This window comes from Pelodiscus sinensis, chromosome 32 (genome assembly GCF_052426305.1).
Source record: "Pelodiscus sinensis isolate ZL-2025 chromosome 32, ASM5242630v1, whole genome shotgun sequence".
Classification (NCBI taxonomy): Eukaryota; Metazoa; Chordata; order Testudines; family Trionychidae; genus Pelodiscus; species Pelodiscus sinensis.
The window spans coordinates 2,302,885-2,327,495 of record NC_143083.1 but is presented as its reverse complement, the minus strand read 5'-3'; the positions used below and the strand labels follow the sequence as shown (position 1 = coordinate 2,327,495).

The window sequence follows — 24,611 nt, the reverse complement described above, 5'->3', positions numbered from 1 at the left end:
TTTAACCACTGTCACACTTAAACTGCTCTGTATGTCCATCAGGAGAAGCTCAGCTAATCGAACTATGGAGTGTAAAACCACTCCCCGGGAAAGGAGACGTCAACCCAAAACGTTTCCTTGTTCATTTTAAGTTAAGCCTTAAAGTGACCTGCAAAGAAAATTAAATTGAGCTCAGGCCCATTTCTGCTTCCTTAAAAAAGGCCTAAAAAAGGATTTTTGAAAAGCACGTTCTCTTTTTGTCCAGGGATTATACATTAGTAATTAAGGGCACAGCTACTCTAAGAAGGCCTATGGCTGACTGGGGAAGTAGTAGGTTGAGCCAACAGAGAACTAAACTTGAACAAAGATCCAGAGTCTAGTCCTACTTCATTTTACGTGTACTGGGACTGCTCCTCACGGCAGATACAACAAAGCACATGCATACAATTTTGCAGGATCAGGGCCATAGAGAATAAGATCCTTGAGATAAGGACTGCCCCTTGCTCGTATTTACCCAGCATTTGTGGTACCCTGACCTTGGTGGCGCTACAATAATAATAGTTAATAATAATATTAGAGTGGGTCAGAAAACAGGAGGGAAGGGGACAATTGCACAGACACATTTTCGGCTTTCACTTTTCAGTCAGTATCTAACACTGCTCCCATGGCTGTGGTCTGTGAAACCTGACAGGGCTGGGGGGAGTTAATTTCTCTTTGGCCTGTCTAAAGCCCTTTGGGGTTTGTTAATCCTTGTTTAACTCACACTTGTGAGAGAAGGTCCTTTGGAAGAGCCGACCAGATGCCCAGCCTTCCAGATTAAGGGTGAAAAGTGCCCACTTTTGAATCTTCTGAAAATCCTTTAACAATTGGGGGGGAAGATGTGGTGGAGGAAGAGACAAGCTTTAACATTCCTGATTATACACAGAGGCACATACACGAAAATCTGCAAGAACCTCATGCACCAAAGAAGCAAAAATATTTTGCCCTCTTTGCAGATCATCTTTCATATTTCCCCTCTGTCCCTTGGGCCCGTATTAACGCAAGATGGGCCCCACAATAACAAATCTTGGGGATGCCAGCCTGCCAGCAACCACAAATGACACCTCTTGTTCATGATCCTTTCTGCTGATGTGCTTCAAAAAGCCAACTGTTACTGAAAAACACCCTGTCTTGTGTTTCATGGCATACCTCTACAGATACAACCTTGGGAGCTTTCAGAACTGCAGAGTACTTTCCCTTTATGTCTCAGATTTGGCCTGAAAATAACCACTATTTATTAAACTAGTTCTGTGTGGTACGTAGGTGAGAATACCAATTTCCCCCCAAAACACAAAAAAGATAATGAAAGTGCCAACAACAGAGAGAGGCCACAATCTTGGGTTGGGCTTCTACGAGTTACAGTCACACAAAAAGATAATATAAAAATATTTTGGAAAGAAACTCAAACTTCTAACACTGCCCAGCACAACCACTAAACTTCTGAGTCGGAAGCATTACGAAATTGGCAAGCTCTTTTCTATGTTTATTTTTTCTTAGTTTCTCCTGGTGCTAAATGCATAAAATAAAAACTATAGTCTCGTTAATAAAGCAACAGTCATTTTCAGATATAACTTCCACAAGACTTATTTAGTTGGGACAGGGCAAATTAATTACTTATTTCAACCAGGAGGCTGTTTATATTCAAAACAGGGAAGTGACTTTTTGTTAGGTTGCAGATGGTGATTAAAAAAAAGTTTTTTTAGCTGTAAGTATGTTTTTTTGATAAAAAGTAAAAGCAAAATTAGATCTTCATTTACATAAGGCAAATTCTGTGCTTGATCACAGACCACAAATAAATTAAACAGCAATAAAATATAGACAATATCAATACATAGATTATTCTATGTAATATACACGATCTCATTATGTATTTTCCTGGGTATTGGGGCGGATGTATACATGCATAAATCTCCAGAGTATACAACCTATCTATTAAAATTCATGTTAATCCTATTAAGAATGGTCAGTACTCTCTGTGCTTTGTGCACCAGAAAAAAAAGGAAGCAAACTCTAAAATTAAAATATTAAAAAATAGTGCCTATGCAGCTTTCTGTAATTTTATTTTAAAAAATACAAGCTATTGAGTCTGTTTTACAATTTTAGGGTCCTTTGACCAGAGAAATAACTCTAGATTATGGTACTTTTGGTTAAGTATTCTGTATGTAGCAAATATAAAAATATATTAATACATGGTACATTTAACCTCCTCACACACTGAAAAAAAATCCCAATTCATTGCCTTTCTATAAAAAATAAGACGAGTTAAAAGAGTTTAAAAAACATTTGCTGGTTGTGCTATTGCAATAGAAAAAATGGGTTAAACTACAGGTCCCTGCTTGGGAGAGTTAGGTAAAATTATGCAGTTAAAATAGTTTGCTATCACTAGGTCTTTGTATATTACCATAGAAATAAATAAACATGGATGTTGATGAGAAATAGGTTTTTAAATGTTTTTAATTACATCTATAGATTGGTAAACTCCAGGCTGCCACGTCTTGAGAGACAGAGTAACTTTTATACTATATCCAATGCTATACTATATCCAAGATATGCGTATATCCAATGCAATACTATAACGCCACAAGCCAGCAAGTCCCTTGGCCGTCTCAGTAAATCTGCTGTTAAAGTTGTACCATATGGTTGAAGATAAGTCACTGATCACCTTGGAGTACGGTGAACTCAGGTGGCCCCCAGGGGAAACTCCCACCCAAAAAGGAATCTTGCTTTGAGTTAAATATTATTAGTTTGTAGGAACATTCAAATGATCATTAATTAAAAGCCCCATAAGAATTCCGCGGCCACAGCTAAAGGCCGGTGACAGACTCCAGGGGAGCTGGCGGATGATTTTAACGAAAGGGTCAGTATCCCCCCGTATTTGCTCCTTTCTCTCCCCTCCCGCTGAGTGCGGCAGAGGCAGGTGGCAGTGCGGAATGGGTCCCAGTCTCCCTTCTCTGCACTCCCGCGGCCTCCCCTGGAGCCTGTCTTGCTGATGGACCCCAGGGGAAGCCAGGCCCCCAGACAACCCAGAAGGGGGGTGCCCCGTGCAGTCCTGGCCCCTGCCACTGCAGCCCTGTGCCCACTGGGGCATGGGGGCCGCACAGCCCGTGCGCTGCGCAGTGAGTGGGGGGGGGGGGCGTTAATGTTTGATCCTGCATTTTCACACCCCTCCCCCGCCATCCCCGGGGGGCCGCGGGCTGTCCCTTTGCAAACGGGCGTGCAGCTTTAAGAGAGCGATGGGGAGGGCCGAGGAGGGGGGAGGGGTGCCCTGCCGGGGGGGGGGGGGGGGCACTGTGATGCAGAGCTCTCCAGCTGGCCTAACAGTGTCACCTCTACAGCGAGCCGCGGGTGGGGATACCCCCCCCCCGACCAGCCCTGGCGAGCCGCTCGGCGGGGGCTTGGCCAGCGCAGGAGGGCAGCCCCCTCCGCAGCGCGCTCAGGTGCGTGTGCGCCCGGCAGGGGATGCACGCCCGGGGCTGTGACACTCCCCCCCCCCTTGCACCCTCGCCCATTGGCTCGGGCTAGGATGCGGGCACAGCCGCCACCCCTACCAGCGCAGGCATCCGCGGGCGCCTCTTCTCGCCCCCTGGGCGCGGGGTGGGGGGGTGGCAAGAAACCCCATTCCCCACCCCCACGGGAGAGGGATCCCCGTGCAGCTGTGCCCGGAGTCCTGGCGAGGGGGAGGAGGAAGAGGAGGAGGCTGCGGAGCAGAGAAGGGGAGGAGAGAAGGGGAGGGATGAGATGGGGCTGGGGGGGGGGCTGCAATCCGGAACGGTGCCTGTCCTGAGTTGGGGGGGGGGGAGATGTGATCTTTTATTTTTCATAGAGGGACAGAGGCAGCGGTCGCGATTCTCCCAATAGCCACAGTAGCCACAATCCCAGGCAGCCCCCTGCAGCCGCCGCTCAGCAGAGAAGAGAATTTTTAAAGGTCGCTTCGCCTGCGCCTTGGGAGACCCAGGAAAGCGGCTGCGTTGGCTTTTCCTTTTTTCCTCTCCTCCTTCCTGTATCATTATTGTTGTTCGTTTTTTTTTTAATCCTACAGTCCCGGCACCTCCTGGAGCTGACCAGGAACTGAGCAGCGCCGAAGAGAAAGCCTGTCCTAGCTTGTATGCCCGTGTATGTGCTCAAAGCCCAAAGCAAACCAAAAGCCAGCCACAAAAATAATAATACACACGTGAAAAGGTGGGGACATTGCCATGGTCACTAAAAGCAAGAAGGAGCCGGACAGATGAGCCACCTCTGAGGACACTTTGGGGTTTTTTCCTCTTTTTGTTGGTGGAAAACACAAATTGTAGAATTTTTTTCCCTTTGCCTTTTGCTGCAACTTGTGCTGGAGCCTCGTTAATTTCACTTGGCTATGGTAGGTTCCCTGTCAGTTTCATTTTCTCTTCTACGTTCTTCCCCCTCCCCTCTTTGGTGCGTGGACCAAACAGCAAAAGTTTCTGGGTGGGGGAGGCGGCTGGGGGATGTTTGTGGGAAGTGGCTTGTCCCGAAATGGCCAAGTGGGTGCGTGGAGGCCTGGGGGGGGGGGGGGCGGGGCAGCGGGCCCTGCATGAGTCCGGTTGAGGGCTGGGCAAGCAGGAAGGGGGCCGGGGGCCTGCACCGCTAGGATGCAGGCTGGGGGAGGGATGCAGAAGTGCCCAGGCGCTGTGCGTGGGGGCAGGGCAGGGGGATGAAGTTGGTTATTGCTGGGGAAGTTTCTGTGCCACTCCTCTCCGCCCCCTCCCCCCAGGAGCTGGGGAAGAGGGGGGGGCTCTCCGCAGCCCAGGGCTGCTCAGCAGGCGAAGGGCTGGATGTAGCGGAAAATGGCCGCTACGAAAGGGGCGGAGAGGACTGCAAGCCGCACCGACTTGAACTTGGCAGTGACGCCCAGCAGAGGCGCGATCCAGGCCCGGCTGCGCACCCGGCGCTACTGCCCTTCCCCCCTTCCCCGGAGTGTTTTCATGCCCACCTGCCTGAGCTGGCCCGGGTCTGCCCGACAGGGCCCGAGGGGAAGGGAGCGCGATTCCTCCACTCCCCCCGTGCGAAATGCACACCCGTCTCCCCCGCCCCCAGCCTGCATGCCAGCTGCAGGAGTAGCTGCTGCTCTAAGCAGCTGGCAGCCCGGGCCTGCCAAGGCCAGCAAAGTGAAGGCTTGCGGGCTGCTAGGGGGAGGGAGACCGGGCACATTCCCCGGGCCTCAACTCCCCTGCTCCCCCGGGCTCCCAGAGGGGTCGTGCGAAGCAGAGACACTTTGCATCCCCCCCCCCCCCCTCAAAGTAACTAAACGCCAATTTCAGTTCTCTTTCCAAAAATAGCCCTAGGGGCTGCTTGATTTTGCTATGGGCAGTAGCAGCGCGTTACATTTTCCAACAGAAATGATTGTATTTTAATCGCCCGCCCCGTTCTCCCAGCAACTCTGCCTTCGGCTCCTGCTGTGAAATAGTTGCTGAGAAACAAACATCCCCTTCCCCAGGGGGCTTTCAGAAATGGCACGAGGGCACATTTGTTCCAGAGGCAAAACTTTTCTGTTTGGAAGCAAAATGTTGGAGGTGGGGGCAATCCCCGAGCTGCTCTCTGCTCCTGCGGTAACGGGTCTGGCCCGGGAGGAATATTGCTGCGGGGTTTTCTTATAAAGATGATGCCAAAAAATTGGCCCGGCACTGACCTAGACGCAAAGGCGAAGGTGGCCAGAGCGGGGGGCCGTGGGGACGGCGTCTGCAGAGCGAGCGAGCCTCCTGCCGCAGTGGCTTGGTGCTTAGCACAGAACATCTTACCCGAGGCCCCCTCTTCGCTCGATCCCGGCCGCTCTAGGCCTTGAGTCCCTGCACGCTGCCCTACCGAGAGGCGCAGCGAGGGACCCTCGCCCCCTTCCCTGCGCCCCAGAGCGCAGCAACTTCTGAACTCGCCTCGCTCACTAACTTGGCGGCGCGGCGCGGATTTGGGAATCTCCAGCGGCCCCTTCCCGCCTGCGAGGCGCTGCTCCACGCAGGCGGAAAGTCAAACGCACGCAGCACTTCCCTCTGCAGAAAATACCCGGGGTGACTTCTGGCTGTTTTATGCAGGGAAAAAAAAAACTACGGGATTGTCGTTTGGAAACACAAAAACCAAAAGCAAAACAAAAACCAGGGGACTCGAATTGGTAGCACAGATGCTGTGATTTAATTAGGCGCTTAAACCAGGAGGAAAATAAGATTGACTAGATTTTGTCCTGTAATTACGAGTAGCTGCTACCACCTTTGGACGTATAGAGAGAAGGGTAGTAGCTCTGAAGCCCTAACCGCCGAGTGTCCCGCACAGAATGCGCACAATTACAATCCAAGCTAGTTATTTAGGGAAACAAATGCCGAGCGCTTTGCGCCAAGGTAGGCCGTTTTAATATTCACCTACAGCCTCTGCAAAATGTCCTACCCAGAGAGGACTTTCCCCTGTGTTCTTGTTATGGTCACTACCAAGATCAACTCGATTTAAAAAAGAAGTTGAGGAATAGTCAATAAATAAATCGCAACCCTCGAGAGTCTGACATGCACAGAACGCTGAGGTCTAAGTTTCAGAATTATGAATCAGGGATTCCCTTTGTTTTTCCTCTACGTGGTCGTCCCCCGTTCCCCCCCCCCCCCACTCATTAGTTTTAATAAGCCTCCTGAAATGTTTGGTTGTTGGTTTTGCTGCTTTCAGAGAGAGCTTGTGGTTTGGAGTTTGCTGGAGGGCTGGGTTTGGTGTTTTCTTTTCTTTTCTTTGGGGGCTGTTTGTTTGGAGGAAGGAGGCGAGAGGAGGTTACTAATTTTGAATCGACTCACTGCCCCCCACAAGGCAGTTAAACTCTCGGCTAACCAAAGAGCAGAGCTAAAGGACTAGTCACTTTACAGACTGAGCCTCTCATTTTCCTCCTGTAGTTTAATGGGACACTTGCCCCCGCCGGCCCCTTTCCAAAACTGAACAAACTTCAGGAGAAGTTAACTCGTCTGGCTGCAGCAAAAAGAGGGGAGAGGAGTAAATAAAGCGATCGCCTTGCAGAATGTGCAAGGTTTGATCTAGTCTCGCCACGGTCCGAGTGTTTTGATCCAAGGTGGGCCGTGCGAAAGACAGGTTGCTGGAAGGGGGGGGGGTCGTAAACAGAACTATTAGAGTCACGGTTTGCTATTGATTTGTCAATAACACTCGCAAGGACTGGGGTGGGGGCGGGGAGGAGGAACATATCGATCTGGATTTAGCTCTAGTGCTTGGGGTCGCTTTGGGACTGGTCTATTTCCATCCAAACTAGTGACCGGCCGTAGGAAGTAGAGCGGCTGTTACCAAGTCGCTTCTGGGTGGTTGTTGTTGTTTTGTCTACGTGCCCTAAGTCCAGATGTTAACAGAAGATTCCCCCCCGACATAACATCGGGGTGTGTGCGCGCGCGCGTGTGTATCTAAAACTCTGGCAATGTCCTTCCGTCAGCTCTTTTTCAAGGGGCACTAACCCCCCCCCTTCCAGAGCAGTAACCCTTGGGTGGCTGCCTGTGGGTGCGCGCTGGCATGGGGGCAGGGAACGCTTGTGTGTCTTTAGACATAACATTGATATGTGTAAGAAAACAGGAGTGAAACTCGAGGGGGAGCTGTGTGTGTGTGTGTGTGTGTGTGTGTGTGTGTGTGTGTGTGTGACAGACTCACACACTCCTATCCTTGGCCCCGTGAATTCCCCAGAACCTGCATTCATGGGGCTTGAATCTTCAGCGTCTCCGCTGGCTTTTGCCCAGCAGACAAATATGAATCTGCAGTTTTGATCGCATCGGCTCCGTCCAATCGCTCCGCAAGCCCTGGCTAGCGCCGCTCCTGACATGCGAGCCACCTGGTGCCCCCCCTCCCGGAACCTAGGCATTCCCCCACACATCTCCCTCCTCTACCCCCCCCCCCCAATCGTGCACAACCAACTCCCAGGGCAGCTTTGCCCTGCAGCGGCTCAGCTATCTCAGCCAAAAGGGGGATCCTGCATCTTTAAATGGGATGTAATATTTTGGGATGGGCTTTTTCATAACGTCACTTCATTCCTCGCTCCTTTTTTTTCATTTTCTCATTCTTTCTTTCCTCTCTCTCTCTCGTGCCCGTGTCTCAAATGGAGCGGATTTCCCTGTAACTTCCCCGATCGCTCCCCTTGTGTCCCCCCACTTTTATTGGGGAGGGTCGGAGATCGATCGCCTCCCCCGCCTCTCTGGGAGGATGATTATTTTTTGTCTTAAATTTTGGGTTGATGGTTTTTCCCGTTAAAGTTGGATCTTTTGCTCTCTCTTTATTTTGGGTGCTCCCACCGCCACCACACCCCCACACCCTCCTGCCTGCGATCCATCTCCTGCAAGAGAGACACTCCGGAGAGGAGAGGGGGAACACTGCTTCAGCCTCTGAAATGACTCAGTAACTTTTGCGCCTTGGTTCTCTCTTCTGCAATTAGTCAGTTTCCCAGATCAGCTCGGGATGTATTCGTCTCCTCTGTGCTTAACGCAGGTAACAGCTCCTCATATCTCTCCCCCTACCCCAAATCCCCCTTAGCGGCTTCCCTTCGCCCCTGCTTCATCGCTGCCTGCTTTTATTAGTAACTGAGATACGTGCCGAGAGATACTTGCTTCCTCTGTTGAAATCGAGGAGGGTGGTTTTGTTTCCAGTGGAGTAATTTCTTTGCCACCATTAGTGCAAAATAGTTTTACAGTTAAAAAAGGGCGGGATTTCTGGGGTGTGTGTGTGTGTGTGTGTGTGTGTGTGTGTGTGTGTGTGTGTGTGTGTGTGTGTGCAGATCTGGGCTCTGCAGAAGAGATGAAGATCGGCACTTGTAATTTGTTTTGCTTAGGATGGTTGTTGGTTGGTTTGTTTTTTCCCTTGCCTGGTGATTCCCCCCCCCCTTCACTTTCCCTGAGTTGTGCTGCTGGCGGCAGGGTGGCGAGTGTGGCTGTTTGAGGTGGATGGGTGCGGGGTACTGCCCCGATTGGCCGGGGCGCTTTGGGGGAGAACGCGAGAAACTGGGGCGCACTGTGAGTGCCGGAAAGTGTCATTAAAAAGAACGCCTCGCAGCCGGCTCGCCTCAGGCCACTCCTGTTTCATGGGCATTTAGAGGGAAATAATCGTATATAACTAATTGCTCTCAGCCCCCCCCCACCCCCTTCCAGCAATACACGTGAAACTCCCCTCTGCTCCGAACGGCACATGGCCCCCGCCTGGGCTGGCGGGGGGCGCTTTTCTGGCGTGACGGGTTTTCTTCGAAATGATCTAAACTTTGTCAGAAGTTGGAATCACATGGGTTCTTTTTGTAGCAGTGTGTGTGTGTGTGTGTGTGTGCGCGCTCTTTGGGAGCAGCTCTGGGTGTGCATGTGTGTTATTTTAGGGGATAGCCTGTGCGCCCGCGGCTAGTGTGTCACAAATATTCACGGGGCTGTTGTGCATGGGTGTGATATGTTGAGAGATGATATTCTCTTGGTGCATGTTGTGTTTGTGTTATAACACATTCATTGTGTGCAGTGCTTTACATGATAGACTATTCATTGCGGGTGGTTGTGTTAGATTAGGTGATATACTAGTCTCTGGTTGTTGTGTATTGTATGTGCAGTTATTTTAAAGGGGGTGGTAATGATTACTGCCTGTATTGTGCGTTGTGTTACTTTAGGTCACTCAGTGTGTGTTGTTTTAGGGGATCACTGGGGTTATTGTATGGGTTTGTGTTCTGTTGTGTCATGACATACTGACCACAGGTGTTACTTTAGATCACAGCAGAGTCACCCTGTGTTGTGTGTGTTAGTTGATTAAATACAGGCTCCAATATATATGTGGGTGTTAAGTTCTGTTCACGGTTGCTGTTGTGTGTTATTTGACAGGAGAGACTATTCCCTGGTTGTGTGGCGTGTGCTTTGTGTGGCTAAAATATTCGCTTGAAAGTTTCTTTACATATTCCACCCAAACTCCGCAGCGGCAGGGGCACGGGGAGGGGAGGTTGGATGCTTGCTCTGTCCATATTGATTCTTGATATTTATTTAATTATCAACCTTCCCTTTGCTTTGGAGTAACCCCTTCCCTGCTGCTGGGCCCGCTTGCGCCAGCCAAAGGAATCTCTCCTCTCTCTGCTCCCAGTTGGGGGGCTCCGTTCTGGGCCTGGGAGTCACGCTGGAAGAAGAGGAAGGAGAAACGGCAGGACCAATAGCTAGTCTGCTTGGGGGTCCAGCCCCTCAGCTCCCCGGCTGCCCCCCAACAAGTGTGGGGTCAGTAGGGCAGGAGAGATTGCCCTTTTACACAGTAGACACCCCACTTGCCTGTCAGTCCCTCTGGGGCTGGACTTTCCTGTGTGTCCTGCTACAACCTGATTTTTGCTTCCACTTCCATCAACCCCCAGGTACCACCACCTCTACTGGGAGTGGGTCAGAGCCCACAGATCTCCCCCCGGGGGAGATAGACAATCTGAGGGGCAAGGACAACCTCTAAGGCCTAGCTGGGCACCCAGGCGGCAAAGCCTGGGAACAGGCTAACCTCCCCTGTCCGAGCTCCCAGGGCCAGATGTGCCGGTGTTTCACCTGCCTGTGTCCTGTGGAGAAAAGGAGAGAAGCCCCTGGCCCTTTCTACTGGCCTTCGTGTTGCTGGGCAGGTGTCAGCCCTAGTGTCTGAGGCAGGCCTCAGGTTCCTGCCCTAGGAGCCTGGCAAGTGTAACCCCCCCACATTTTGCAAATAAGGTAACGGAGTTTGCACAAGGCCACGTCTCGAAATAGAACCCTGGGGTCTGAGATGCCAAACCTGCGCCGCCTCGGCTCGGCCATGCTGCTTCTCGGAGGGAAGTTGCCAAATCTGTGTGCTTGACTTTGCTGGCTGCAATCATTGCTCTAGCCACTAGACCACACGCTGCTCCCCACTCCAGGAAGGGCACCCGGGAAGCATGGTGCCCTACGGCTGCTAACTGCGTTGCCTGCTGGCAGTGTCTGGCGCTCCAGTGGGACAGGCCTGGGGCTGGGATGGCCAGGACGTAGACGCATGAGGGGAGGACAGCATGAGGGCCCGTGGCTGAGGCCGTGAGAGGCTGCAGGAGGAAGGCAGTGGGAGCGACGTTCGTTGTGGTGTTTCCTAGGTCTAAGGGCCTGACTTTGTAACCTTCCAGGTCTTTAACCCGCCCCTGCCGCAGCCCCGTGCGCAGGCCTTGCTCCTTAGACAGCCCTGCTGGGGCATAGATGTCTGGGGGAGGTGGAAGCTGGTCTCCCACCTGCCACTTACCACTGAGTCCAGCCCAGCGCAGCCACGGTGCAAACTGGGCCCTTCAGCGGGGCTCGCCTGCCGTGGGCTGGGACCGAGACGAGCCACGAGCAGACCCTGCCACCATGGGGCGCGGGGACCTGCCGGAATGGGGCAGACCCCCGCCTGCCCTCCCCACCCCCGCTGTGGCCATAGGGACCCACAGCAGGTTTGGCTTTGCAGGGCTCTCTGTAGACAGCCCTCATTCCTGGGTCAGCAGGGGCCTGGACTGGGGTGGGGGTGGGGATCAGGAAGGAACAGCAATCCTGGGATCGTCCCTTCCTTGCCAGAGCTCGTCCAAGGCTGGCGCTGCTGTTTAAAGCCTCTGAGATCAACCCAGCAGCACCAAAATAGCCCTGGCAAGGCACCTCCAGCGAAGGCAGCGCTGGCCAGGGCTCTGCAATGCTGCGTTTGGTTCTGATCCAGGGGCACGATGACGCCACCGCACACGCTCCGGCTCCCTCTCCCTCCCTGCCTGGGGCTTCCCTCTGCCGAGATCCCGATTCACGGCTATGCCCTCGCAGGGAGAGAAGGGCCAGCAGTGTGAGCACTAGGGTAGCGCAAGGTGCTCTTGGTCTCACAACTGGCTCCTGGGCGGTGACCTCAGGCAAAATGCTTCCCCCTTCCATGCCTGGGTTTACCCATCTGTATAATGGGGACAGTGCTAATCACCTACCTTGCTGGAGCGTGGAGCGGTGAGGCTGAAGTAATAACTGCAAAATGCTTTGAGATCCTCAGGTGGAAGGTGCCTGATGAGCAATTTGTTAGGAGTGCAATTGATTATTGTGAGCCCCTAGTGTGTGCAATAAGCTTGGCCTACAGAAGCAAGAAAGCATGTGACCCGCTGTTAATTAGGGTTATTTTATGATGATTATTTCTGGTTGAGTCCGCCTACCCCCTGGCCTTCAGATAACGCAGGACTGGCCCAGCCAGGGGGCCACTTTTATCCTGAGTTCCTAAAGTTACTTCTGGAGAGCAGCTATGGCCGCTTTGAAACCTGTCGCAGGCACCAAACCACAATAACCCTCCTGTGCTTTGGGCACCTCTCAGGCCCTGGGCCCAGGCTCGGTGCTGCAGAGCTGAGCAGACGCTGGTGGGTGTCAGCCAAAGGCCGTGCACGCAGCAAAGGCTGCAAGGGCAGAGTTGGGAGCAGAGGCGAGTTCAGGCCCAGAGTTTGCATTCGGGTTCAAGTCTGGGGGCGGCTGGGTGCTGGTCCTGGGTGGTCCCACCTGTGCTTCGGGGGAGGAGCCAGGGAGCTGTTTGAGCAAACCCTGCCCAGGAGCCCTGCATGGGCAAAGAAGGGGGCGTGAAGAGACTGGACAAGGTGCGTACGGACGTGTGGGAGAAATCCGTCTTTCCCATGTGTCATTGCTACAGCTCTCTAGTGCACACGGCCCAGGGAGCCACATGGTCTTGCGCCTCCCCGCCCCTCCCCCCCCGCTGAGTCCCATTCCTTGAATCCTCCTCCTGCCTCGGATGGGGTCTGGGTGGGGGTGGGACGGGAGAGGAGCCTGGCAGTCGTGCTCTTGTGTCCTCATTCCACCCGTGGGGGGGGCTTTCTGTGAAGGGGCCCCATTCTCTAGCTCCCCCGGTGTTTGGGCTCTGCTGGTTTACTCTCACTGGGCCCATTCATGCCTTCAGCCCAGTGACACCTGATTTGCCCTGGCGTCAGACGAACAAGAACCAGATCCCCCGGGTGCGGGAATCAGTGAAGAAAATATCCCTTCCTACGAGGGAGTGCCTTGAAAAACTCACTTCAAATGAGCCTCCGTTGAATTGTGCTGGAAAATGACTTGGCAGAGCTGGTGGCTCGGAGCCCAGGTCTGAGAGTGCTGTTTGGCTTGGCTCCAGGGCCCTGCGGGGCTGGGCCCCGGGGGTTCCAGAAGGGGAGCGCTGGTATCTCTTGGCAAGGGGCAGTCAGAAGAGAGGAGAATGGGCTGGACAGTGAATTCCAGTAGTGATCTGTGATCACGTGCTGCACCAGAAGGGGTAACTAGCTAAGAACTCATGGGCTGCGGGGGGGCGGGGAAGGTTGCAACACACTTTCGATTCTCCCATCTGCTGCACATTGTTTGGGAAAAACAATGGGCCCTTCTTTAAATGTAGCCTTTGCGTGTCTCTCTCTCACTTGTGCCACACGTTCCCACCGTCTGTGCCCACCCTCTGCCGCGCAGGACACGGCCAGCGAGGGGCTCGGCTGTCTCCCAGCCGTGCCCTCCTGCTCTGCAGTGACTTCGCAGATTTGGCTCCTTCTGCCGGGTCTAATTTTAAAACCTGGGTCGGTAAAAATAGATCCCCTTTTTAGTGCAATTTATGAACCCGGATACGAGCAGAACAACAGGCAAAAGAGCATGCCGGGAGCTCAGCTCTGGAACTGGGCAGACGAGTGGAGGATCAGTAACATGGAGATGATAGAGACTTGCTTGGCACATTTTAGCATATGGATGCGTGTGTGTGTGTGTCCGTCCATCAGAGCGAGTTTCCTCTCGGCTCCCCCGGGGGAATTCTGTTGCCTTCCGGGGAGCCGGGGCAGAATGGGGTCTTCTGTGAGGCATTACAGGTAGCTGAGCAAGGCCCTTTGACACTGTTCATTTAAAGCCAATGGCCAGATCTAGTCTGATTTACAAACTGCGTCAGTTTGGATGGGCTCACGCAGTATAACTAAGAGCCGACTTGGGCTCCGTACATTAAATTATTAACCCTCATCTGTGTTACCAAAATACCTTTCAATAATTAATGCGAGGCATCTAATTTTCTTTTCCTCCTTTCTGCGGCTGGTTTATTTGCAGCATTTCGCTCGGCCTGGCAAGGAAAGCAGACTCCTTCCTCCTCAGTCTCAAATTCTCATGTGCTGGCACCACACTGGAGCGTTTGGGGTCGGGGGAGATCAAATTAAAATGAAAAAAAACTGCTTCCAGTGACGTTAGGGGAAAAGCAAGAGAGTATTTCTCTCAACAGGATATTTTAATACACAAAAGCTCAGTGCTGGGCCTGAATTAACTGGTGGTATCTCTTTAAGGGCGCTGGGAACTGATAAACACGGGCTGTGGCTTCATTCAAGGGCATGCGGGTCCCAGGAGCATGCTGGGAGCTGTAGTTCAAATGGCCCCAAGGCCTTGTGATGGTCCCTTTGACTCTTCTCAGCAGCTTTGGCCAGTTCTGAAGTTGCCCTTGGGCCCGAGCAGTGGACTTGGCATCCAGATGACAGAGAGGGGGAGGCTGGCGCGGCTGCCAGCGCCCGTCTTAGCGCTGACTGAACATGTTTGGAAATGCAGAGCAAAAGCAATCGGCCGGCGCGTGCCCTTTGTGTTGCATCTTTGTGGGGGCTGAAGTGGGCCTGACAGCTTTGGTTTTTTGTTTGGTTTTAATGGGAAATGCAGGGCCTGTCTCAGCTGGAAGAGCCTGGGGTGCGAATAGCGTCGGGTTGCTGAGAGGGGGGGAGATGTGCAGGTGCACTGCTTTAACCCGCCGGGGGGTGAGGTGGAGCCGTACCTCCCTCGCCCAGTGTGGACACAGCTATTCTGGGTTAAAAGTGCTTAGCCCCATGCAGGAAGGGCAAGGAGCTCTGCTGAGCTGACCCCTTTTCACCATCTACCTGCCCCCAAGCGAGGGGCGCTACCGATGTAACTGTCCCGACGCTGCTGTGCCGGGACAGGCGCCGTGTGCAGAGTAGGGACGTACCCGTGTAGTCGATTATCTGATTAACCCACAAGCAAAAGCCAACAGGTTAATGGTAAAGACGACGGATACTTCTCCTGCCCTTCCCCACCAGTAAATCCCTGGCTCGCACCAGGTCCGGGAACTGCCCGGCATTTAAAGTGTATTAGGAGCCAGGCGGGCCAGTAGCCCGGCTCAATTCCACTCGCGCCGGGTCCAGGAGCTCAGCCCTGCCCCAGATAGCGGCTGCCGGCCTGTGTCAGAGGGGCGTGCTGCCGGGGCGGGTCAGGCAGGCGGGGGCGGGAAGTGCAGAAATGTCTGGAATCGTGGGAAGGCGGGACTAGCCAGGAGGCCTTGTTTGGGATCCCTGAGGATGCGGATTGTCCCCTCTCTGCTCCGGCGTGCGGCGAGGCTTCACCACCGAGCCCCTTAAACCCAAGCCAGCCCCCGGACCCCCTACCGCTCTGTGACAAGCGGGGCCTCAAGCAGCCGGTCCTTGATTTTTAAACTGGCTGCCCTCGTGGACCAGCTCCTGCCTGAGAAAGAAGCAGCCGCACAGAGCGGCGGGCAGCCCCTCGGGAGTGGGGCTGGAGCACAGTGGCTGCCGGCCCCGCCCCGGGGCCTGTAGAATAGTCGAGTAACCAATCAGAATTCATGAGGTTAATCAGCTGATCAGTTAACCGATATTTCGCATCCCTGGCGTAGAGCGGGCCCCGTCAGACAGTTGACACTTGCCCCGAGTTAACCTTGGCTCCGACGTGGGTTGCTCCGGTGCATCCATGAAGGCCTCTCACCCTAGGGGCGGGGGCTTGAGCCCTGAGCGGCCCAGCTAGAGAGAGGCTCAGAATCCGGACCCGCTGGACTGTGTCCTGGGCCAAACCTCTCCATGCTGCTCTGCCCCCAGTGCTGGCCGTGCCCAGGGGCGGGAAGGAAGGAGCCACCATGTGTCTCCCACGGCCCCTGGGATACATTCCAGCAATGCTGCTTGCTCCCAGGCCAGGCTGAGCTGAGGGAGCTCCGGTGGTGGAGAGGGGACAAGTCGCATCCCCGGGATCCCCAACACGGCCTCCTGGCCGCTCGCTCCTTCCCACAATACCAGACATTTCCGCACTTCCCACCCTGGCCTGCCTGACCCCCCGCCATGCCCTCTTAGGCATGGTGCGGGAGGCGAGGGGGCACGCCCTAGGGGCCGGACACTCTTTGAAGGGCGTCCCCTTCCGGCGCTGGACAGAACCACCTCAGGGCGTGGCCCAGTGCTGGAAGGGGGGACGTTGGGTCCCCGTTCTGACCGCCACGGTCTCCTGCGCGGTGTCATGCACAGGCTCTCAGAGCCGACCCGAGCTCCCAGCTGGGGCTTGGGCGGCTCAGGCCTCAGGCGGCACCGCGGGGAAATCACCTCGTTGGAACAATCGGCCAAACCAAAAGCCCGCTCGAAACTGTGGGCGAAGTTTGACCCGGGGCTGAACTCTGTGGCCCAGGTTCCCTCTCTAATTAGAAGGGGCTGATCGGAGTCCGGCCCTCGGGTCTGATCCCGATACTTTTGAAGAGCCCACACCCACCCCACGCTTATGAGAGGTCTGTAATTTTTCAGCTGGCAGATCCGGCCTGGCAAACAAACCACTGGGACTTTCCTTTCTGGGCTGCTGTTGTCACCAGGGATACAGCCGACTCCCTTGGAGTTGTGGGTAGCTTATTCTCTGCATAGCGCCAGAGTAAATCACTTCAGTTTATTCTGGTGCTCTCAGCCCTCTCCCACGTCACGTGGCCTGGGAACCTTTCCATCTCCCTCACAGCCAACGGAGTCATTCCCCTCCGCCGTACGCAGGCTCTGTCTGTGCAGCGGGATGGATGCGCAGCAGGGCAGCCAGGAGTCGGGATGGCTCAGAATCGGGAGCAACCAATGCCTCTGGGGAGAGGTGCAGGGAGGGGCCCCCCATTTTAACAATTCTGTTTTTCAGGGGAATGGGGGACGGTGCACGTCCCATGTGCTACCACGAGCCGCCTGTGCTCGGCGTGGCACTGGGCTCTCCCCTTCCGGCACCAAATCCGAGCCTTTGGAGGCTGCAGCAGCTCAGGCATCCTCCTCCAAGAGGGGCTTGGGGGACAGGAACCGAAAGCAGCAGGGGTCAGTTGGGGGGCGGGATGGGCAAAGGCAATACATCCAAGCCCAGCTTCACGCTCCCACAGCCCCTGCCTCTGCTCTGCTGCGCTCCTCCTGGGCATGGCTAGACCAGAGCCGCTAGCTACCCACCACCAAGCAACCAGGCCCTGTGCTTCCCTCTGTTCACCCTGCTCTTCGCACACGGGCTGAGCTGGACTCCCGGCTCCCCTGCCCCCCGCATGGCACCTGCAGCCCGGCTCACCAGCTCCCGGGCCTGAGCAATGTGTCTGTCTGCAGACCCGCCCCCCCCAGCCCACGGGGCGTGCAGTCTCGCCGGGAGCGGTCCGGGGTGCTGGTTACACCGAGGCTAGGCCTACACTACAGTTTTGTGCAAGAACAATTGTTTTTGCGCAAAATCTCGCAGAGTGTCCGGACCTCAAGCGCGTTTTTGCACAAGTAAAACGAAAGAACCGAGGGGTTTTCCGGTGGGTGTTCCTCCCGCGACGCGGAACAGGGTTATTTTGCACAAACAGGGGCAATGGAAAGAAGGCCAGGTGCCCTGGTGGCCATTCTGTAAATAGCGCTCAGTTTCCTTTCAGGAGAGTGTCCTGCAGTCTGGACGCTCTTGTGCAAAAGCGCATCACTTTTTCAATGCACTTTTGCGTGCAAACATGCTCTTGTGCAAGACGTTTTTGGGGAAGAAGCCTGCAGTGTAGACACAGCCTGAGGGAGCTGCAGGAGCAGGGCTGGAGGATATCGTCCAGACTCCTGCGCCCGCTCTGCTGCTCTGAGCTCTCCTCCTTTGCACCTCTCTCCCCGCCTGCAATTTCCTCAGGCTTGGGCAGGTTCCCGGGTTGTGGAATCCCAGCGTTTGCAGCCAGGAAGGGTCAGATGCTCTCGGCTGCCTGAGCAGCCAGCAGGGATCCACTCCGAGACGCAGCCGCTCGCTCGAGGCTGGGATGGAGCCGGAGGTTCCAGGCTGATGGCGGCCCAGTCACGGTGTTGGCTTTGAGCTATACAAGCCCTGTCAGCTGGCTGGGAGCCACAGGCTGGATTCTGATCAATCGCTGATCCAGGCACTGGCAGAAATCACCCGGCTGTCAGTGAGACTCCGGATTTACTCCAGCACCGCTGAGATCAGCACCTGCCCCAGTCACCCCCGTGACCTGGAGAGCTGCCCTCAGCCCTGGACTTCCCTTCCCTGGTGTAGCCCTCTAGACACTGCCTGGCTTATCACTTCCAGGGGAGGGTCCCCTTGGGTTTGGGGAGTGTGGGTGGGGGGGCTTCATGCTGCTCTTTTGTTTGATGGCTTTGGCCACCCTGACCCACGGAGGGGCTCGGATTCTGCCGGTGCCCATCTGAGATCCGGGCTGTGCTGGCGTCTGCGTGCACCCTGCATGATGAGCCTGACCCCGGAAAGGCAGCCTCCTTCATCCGTCAGGTCCCTCTCACACCGACTCCTCCCTGCACCAAATCCGCTCCCCGCATCCCAGGCTCCGCACAGAGTCTGCGGGGGTGGGCGTCCGAAGCCAGGGTCTTCCTTAGTTGTTCCAGAATTTCGAGGGGGAGCCTGCTCCCCCGCTGCCACATAGATTGGGCCTGTGCTTGTGGCATGGGAAATGCTGCGCCAAGGATTGATTTATTGATCAGCTGTTTCTCTACGAGTGCATTAACGGCCATGGCTGCTGCTTCTCCTCCCCGTGTCCATCCGCAGTCAGCCCAGCTATCCAGTGCGTGCTTCTGGGGTGTGGGCCAGCTTCCTTCCACGGCGTCCCATGCAGTGAACTAGCCTAGGTAGCGCTAGCTCGAGGGACACACAGGCTCAGCACTTCCAAAGCTTTTTAGCCTCTGCCCCGGAAGGTGCTGCAGGTGGGGGATTTGGGACGGGATGTTAAGTGCTTGGCTCGGGCTAACCAGGCCAAAGGGTTTGTTCCAAAAGGGGATTTGGGGTGAAAAGTGGCTTTTTGGTCCCAGTGCAAATGCACGCGGGCGGCGTCTGACTTTGATCACACTGGGGAGGGGGCGAAAGGGTGTAAAAAATCAAACAAACCATCTTTTATTCCATAGCTGAAAGCCCAAAATATTTGGCAACCGAAAATGGAAAAATGTTTGGTTTGGAGTCACTTCCCCCCCTTTTAGTGGCTGAGAAGAGAAAAAGAGTCTGGCTTTTACAGAAGCCTGAAAACCATTGATGAAAAATTTCTGGGAAACGGCTTTTTGAGTTTGTCTACATTTTTCACAGCTCCCAAAAGCATTTCCCGGCCACCTCAGCCAGGACCCTCCCCGCTTCCATCCTGTTCTCTTGCGGCAGCCAAACCAGGCCACTAAAGCTACTGACATTGTGGTACAGGGCGTGAGGCGGGTTTGGGGCGCTTGGCCTGGCAGCTCCTCTCGTCTTGCAGCAGCGGTGCCCCTGCGGGTGGAGAGGGCGACTTGGGGGCTTGCCAGATTTTCCTCGGGAGCCTCCCATCATGGCGTTTGCTGCAAAGCCCTGGGCTGAAACTCGGGCAGCTTCCGCTCCCCACGGCTTCCAGGGGAGATGCATGAGGGACGGATGAGGCTTATCACCAGCACTGCTTGGCTGGAGTTGGGACCCTCATGCCATCACCCCCCCGCCCCTGCCCTGGGATGAAGGGAAGTGAGTGTAACGTGAACCTCTCTGAGCACGGCTGTAAAATCTCCTTTCGTAACCTGTCCGCCTGGCTAGCGTGCGCTGCGGGGTGCATACAAATGAAGCAGCGCTGCTGAAAAGTGCAGAGTAAAGGCTTTTTTGATGGAAGTGGCCGTGCATGCGAGATGGTGCAGGCGTGCGAGGGAGTGTTGGAGAGAGTGTCTGAGCGATGCAGCCTGATGAGGGGGGAGGGCGTGCAAGGGGGCATGCATGAGTGGGTCTGAGTGTGCAAGAAAGCTGGGGGGGTGCGCACGAGGAGCTATGTGTGTTCATCCGAGGGGGAAGACAGGGGGTGTGGGATTGCCTGGGCAGAGGCTGGTGCAAGTTAGTGAAAGGGAGTGGGCAAGCCAAGTGAACGTGCACAGGAAGGGCTGGGAACCACGGGGGCTGGGAAGCTGTAGGCCTCCTGCCCCAAATTTTTACCACCACTGGCCTCTGGCAGCTGTCCTCAGTCTCTGCTGCTGCCCGGGCCTAGACCCCAGGGGTTCGCAGGCTAGAATTGCGTTGGTTGGCCCCTGGCTGTGAGGAGGATCGAGGCTTGGCCCCGGCCAGTGGCCCCTGTAAGCTGGGCGCATGGGCAGCCTCTCGGAGGCAATTCCAATGCTGCCCAGCTGATCGGCAGAGCACCCACAGCTAGGTTTGTTGTTTCGACTGATGGTGCACATTCACACGTGCCTCAGCGTGCATAAAAATTATTCCACACATGGATGAAAAAATTGCATGTGGATGGAAAAGATTAGCGGGACCCTTGTTCCTGGCTGGAGATGTTGGCAGCCTTCCTGGGGACTGGCGTTGGTTTGTTCCTCCCATGGCCACTCAGGGCCTTCCTGGCAGGCGAGTGGCACCGCATCCTGCCGGGGCTGGACTAGAGCAGTGGGGCAGGCCGGGAGAGGGAGCTCGACGCCAGGGGCTGGAGCATTGTGACACGCCCAGGGATGCTGGTATCATTGCCCCAGACACTCGGCAAATCCCCACCCTCCAGGTCACATCCGGGAAGCTGGAGGGAGCCGGGCCTGGCTCTGTGTGTGATCAAAGAGGAGGGGATGGGCGTTGCTGAGCCAGGCATGTCTGAGCACAGGCGCTGGCTCCCGGCCCACCCCACCTTCCCGCTCCTCTCTCCTGGGAGCTTATTAAACAAATCTCTTTCATTGCACCCGGAGAAGCGTCCAGAGGGAAATTCCCTGGCTCTCCGCTCTGCCTTCCCTGGCTCCTGGGGATAGGCCACTTCCCAGACTGGGCGGGTGTAATTCTCCTCCTGGCCCACTCTCTTTTTCCTCCCGCTTCTGACTACAGCAGAGCCCCAGCGGGTCTGAGCGGGACGTGCTGCCAGTGGGACAGTCCTGCCCCGGAGCGCTACCCCTCGCCCCAGAAAAGGCAAAGGGCACCAGGGCAGAGCCTCCCACGGCAGGGCCAGGGCTGGCACCGAGTCCTTACTCCCCCGCGGGCCCCCGACCCACCACACCACTCCGCCTCCCGTGGACCAGCCTGGGGACGGAGAGCCCTGCTTTGGGCCTTTGTGCTTAGCTGCTCCCTCAGCGACTGGGCTCAGCCCGGGGGCTCCTCCTGCCTCCATCCTCCCTCGGCTTTTCCTCTGCCATTTTGGCAGGGGGGACGGTTTCACCCTTCCTGGTCCCCGGGCTGGTGCAGGGGGCTGGTTCTGCCCCCTACTGGAGAGAGACAGCACTGGGTAGCTATGGGCCAGAGTCCCGGGGCACTTAACATCTAGCGGAGAATCTTCTTTAGCTGGAGAGGTGGGGAGCACCGGGCGCATTTTGGAGCTGCCTGCTAGCTGCATTGTCTGAGGCAGCCGGCTCCCCGGCCTGGCTGCTTTACGGCCCCCCTTTTGGCCAAGGCCTCTTGCCACCGGCCCTTCCAAGGGGCCGCTGGAAGCCCTTTGAAATAGAAGCCGGTCTGTGGAGCACGCTCATAAATGAAACGAAAGCCCAGGGTGTGAGGCGGTTTCCAGGTCTGGCCTCTGTTGGCCGCGGTGCCTAAGAAGGGAAGCAGGTAGCCTGGCGGGGGGTCCGGCGTGGGTCCCGCCAGGGAACGCTGCCCGCACGGGAATGAGCCATGGCTCCCCCCCCTTGTACCTGGATGCTGAGGGAGAAGGGCCAGTTCTGAGCCACCCCCGGGAACCAGGGCAGTCCTCCAGGGACCAATGCTGGGCTCTCGCCTCTGGCCAAGTGGCACTGGATGCTGTTGGTCCCTGTGGTCCTGACCCTGTGCGTGATGCAAGCCAGCGCCAGTGGCCCGGGTGCCTTTATGCAGGCCGGACATGGAGGCGGGGATCGTAGGGACGGCAAGGCAGCCCGGCACCGTGCTCTGCCTGGGTACAAATAGCTGCGTAGACATTGCAGCTCGGGCCCTGAAGCCTGCGGCGGGGGCAGCCTTTGGCCCCGGCGCTGAGAAGCCACTCGCTGTGCAGCGCACCCGTTAGCTCCCAGCTATGGAGCCCTGTGCTCTTGCTGATGCTACCTTCAGCTCGCGGGTTCTGGGCCAAGGGGGTGTTTGTCTCATGCAAGGCTCCAAATCTGGCCCTGATAGCCCTGCCCTGTCTTGTGCCTTCTTGAACGTGCCTCGTGCCAGCCAGCAAGGGGGCACTTCCCCTGGCGCCAACAGCAGGGAATGGCTTGGCCTGGCGGGATGGTGAGGCTGATGAGGGAACTGGGGCAGAGCGGCAGCGGCACATACGTCTGGGCCGGGGGGTGACTGCAGCGAGGGGCAGGCCGCCTGAGTCAGTCCTGTCCCGTCCCAGCTGAAGATGGCCTCAGTTTCACTTTTGTTTCTCACTAGTTATGAGTCAGTTTCTCTTCTTGGCTTCAGGTTTGCTGGGGAAATGTTGGCCCGGGAGCTTGTTAAAAAGATCTGCAGTGCTCTGCGTTGTGGAGGACCAGCGGGGCCTGGGCCTCGTGGGATTCAAAGGGTATATAACCCCCGCCCCTCCCCACAAACACACACACTCTGGGCCCTTTGCCCAGGAGTCAACTCCACATTTCAGCCCTGGGAGGCAATTCAGCAAACGCCTCTTGCCAGATGTTGGGCTTGCTCCCACTGGAGCGACTGGCTCCGTGTGCTGGGTCCAGCTGTTCATCCTTCCCCCAGCCCAGAGACGAGCGCGGGTTACCCGCCTCTCCCTAGGCCCTGCGGTCACTAAGGGTCACACTTACAAAAGCTCCCAAGCGACTCTCGTTTTCGCAGGAAGGGATGTAGATGATCTAGGCACATATTGCCAAAGGAATGTAGGTGCCCAAGGATGCTGATGGGAGCCTAGTTGGAGTCATAAAACCCCCTGCATGGGTTAGGCCCCTAACGTTGATTTCCAATGGGAGTGTGACGGCGTGTCGGGGTTCCCCCGACTCCTTCACCCCTTAATGGCACGAACAGACTCCGCCAGCCAGTAGAATAGAGGGAGTTTATTGCTTCTCCAAGGGTGCAGCACAGCACAGATGTGATCTGGTTACAGGGCAGGCCTAGGATGCCTCAGACCTCTTGAGATGGGGGAGACTGGGCCCCTAAATCCCAGCCCCTTGCTTAGGCTGCTTCCTCCATGATTTCAGACAGAAATTGCCCAACTTCCAGCCCAGCCCCCCAGCCAGGGCTGCACTCCGCCTTCCTCCCTTTGTTCCTCTCCCTGGGAGGTAACCAGTAGAACAGGTTACTTACCTGACCCATCAGGTGCTCTGCTGGGCCGTGGTACAAACAGCAGCCAGTGGGGGTCACCTACAGCCCAAGCCTCGCACCCAGCAAGGTACCAACCCTACATCACAGGGAGTGAGGCACCTAACTCACTTAGGCACTTTTATAAAGCTCCCTGGTACCTAAATCCCTCGGGCAATCTGGCTCTAAGTCTCGCAGAAAACCGGCGGCTCCTAAGTCCTTGGAGGTGCTTTCGGAAGTGTTGTCGAGGGTCCTTTAAGGACTTTGCGTAACAAAATGCCGACGTGTTTTCTAAGAGGCCTTGTTGATGAGGGCTCCAAAAATAGAATCATACTGGGACCTTAATGGGACTTTGTGGGAAACCTGGAAACATTTTCTCATCCCCGTAAATGAGTCCAGATGCATTAGCAGTGGCTGCAGCGCATCCTGAGGTAACGCCAGAGGAAGCAGGGATGGGTTTGAATTTCTCCCCTGGTTGCAGCTGTAAAACGGTGGAGCTGGGACGCCGTCCCCACCCCGAGCCAGGTTCGCAGCCTCCTCCTGGGCTCTGCCCAGTGCTGGGAGGGGGGCTCCAAGCCTCTTCTCCCTTGGTCGGAGCAGCCGGAGCCAGGGCCCCCCTGCAGGCAGCTGCTTGGGGATGAGAATAACAGGAGCGCTGCAGAGCGGGGGAGCTGCAGGAGGGGCTGCCAGGGTACGGCTCTGCCCACAGCTGTTCCGTGGCCTCGGGGATTCCTCCCCAAGGAGAGGGGGCCCTTTACTGGGGCCCCGCGTAGAACCAGGCCCTGGCCTGGGATGCTCTTTAGGCTGGTAGTGGAATGGGAAGCCCCTTGGCCAGCGCTGGTGCCGGAGCCCTGGCGATGGGCATGGGGCATGCTCAAAGCAGAATGCCCCCCGCCCCTGCTCGACCCAGCCGGGCCCCCAGGCCGGATGCACGGCGTGTCCTCGCGGGGCTGGGCAGGACGCGGTGCTCGAGCTGGGAGCTGGACTGCGGTTGCTGGCGGCCGGGGAAGCACGTCCCCTCGCTGCCGACGGGGGGCCCGGGGAGGTGCGGGGTGCAGCAGAGCATGTGCTTCTCCCTCAGCTGCTCCCGTGCCAGGCCTGAGGATAGCAGCCGAGCAGGGGGCTCCCTTCCTGGGTGCCTGGCCTCGGGGGACTCTCCCCGGCGGGCTGGGAAACCCGGCAGCGCCGTGTGCAGCTCAGTGCAGGGACCTGCGCTTTGTGCTGCAGGCGCCAGCCCTGCCCCAGAGAGCTGGATTCCCAGTGCAAGGCGGGGGGGGGGGAGAAGGGACTTGCCCTTGG

General features: G+C 56.1%; 1 protein-coding gene across 7 annotated transcripts in view; it reads left to right on the top strand.

The window, feature by feature from the left end:
- Window positions 1-3,314: 3,314 nt before the first annotated feature.
- Window positions 3,315-24,611, top strand: part of NFIC (nuclear factor I C) — a 159,288-nt gene continuing 137,991 nt past the window's right edge. Inside the window, exons 1-2 of one of the 7 annotated variants that reach the window (XM_075903267.2) lie at window positions 3,315-3,455; window positions 4,058-4,375. In XM_075903267.2, coding sequence (XP_075759382.2) covers window positions 4,373-4,375 — 3 coding nt within the window. In that variant the 5' untranslated portion in view covers window positions 3,315-3,455; window positions 4,058-4,372. Of the gene's footprint in view, window positions 3,456-3,808; window positions 4,376-7,666; window positions 8,473-24,611 lie in introns of those variants that run through there. The other 6 variants (XM_075903266.2, XM_075903265.2, XM_075903268.2 and 3 more) reach the window with 6 other exon arrangements.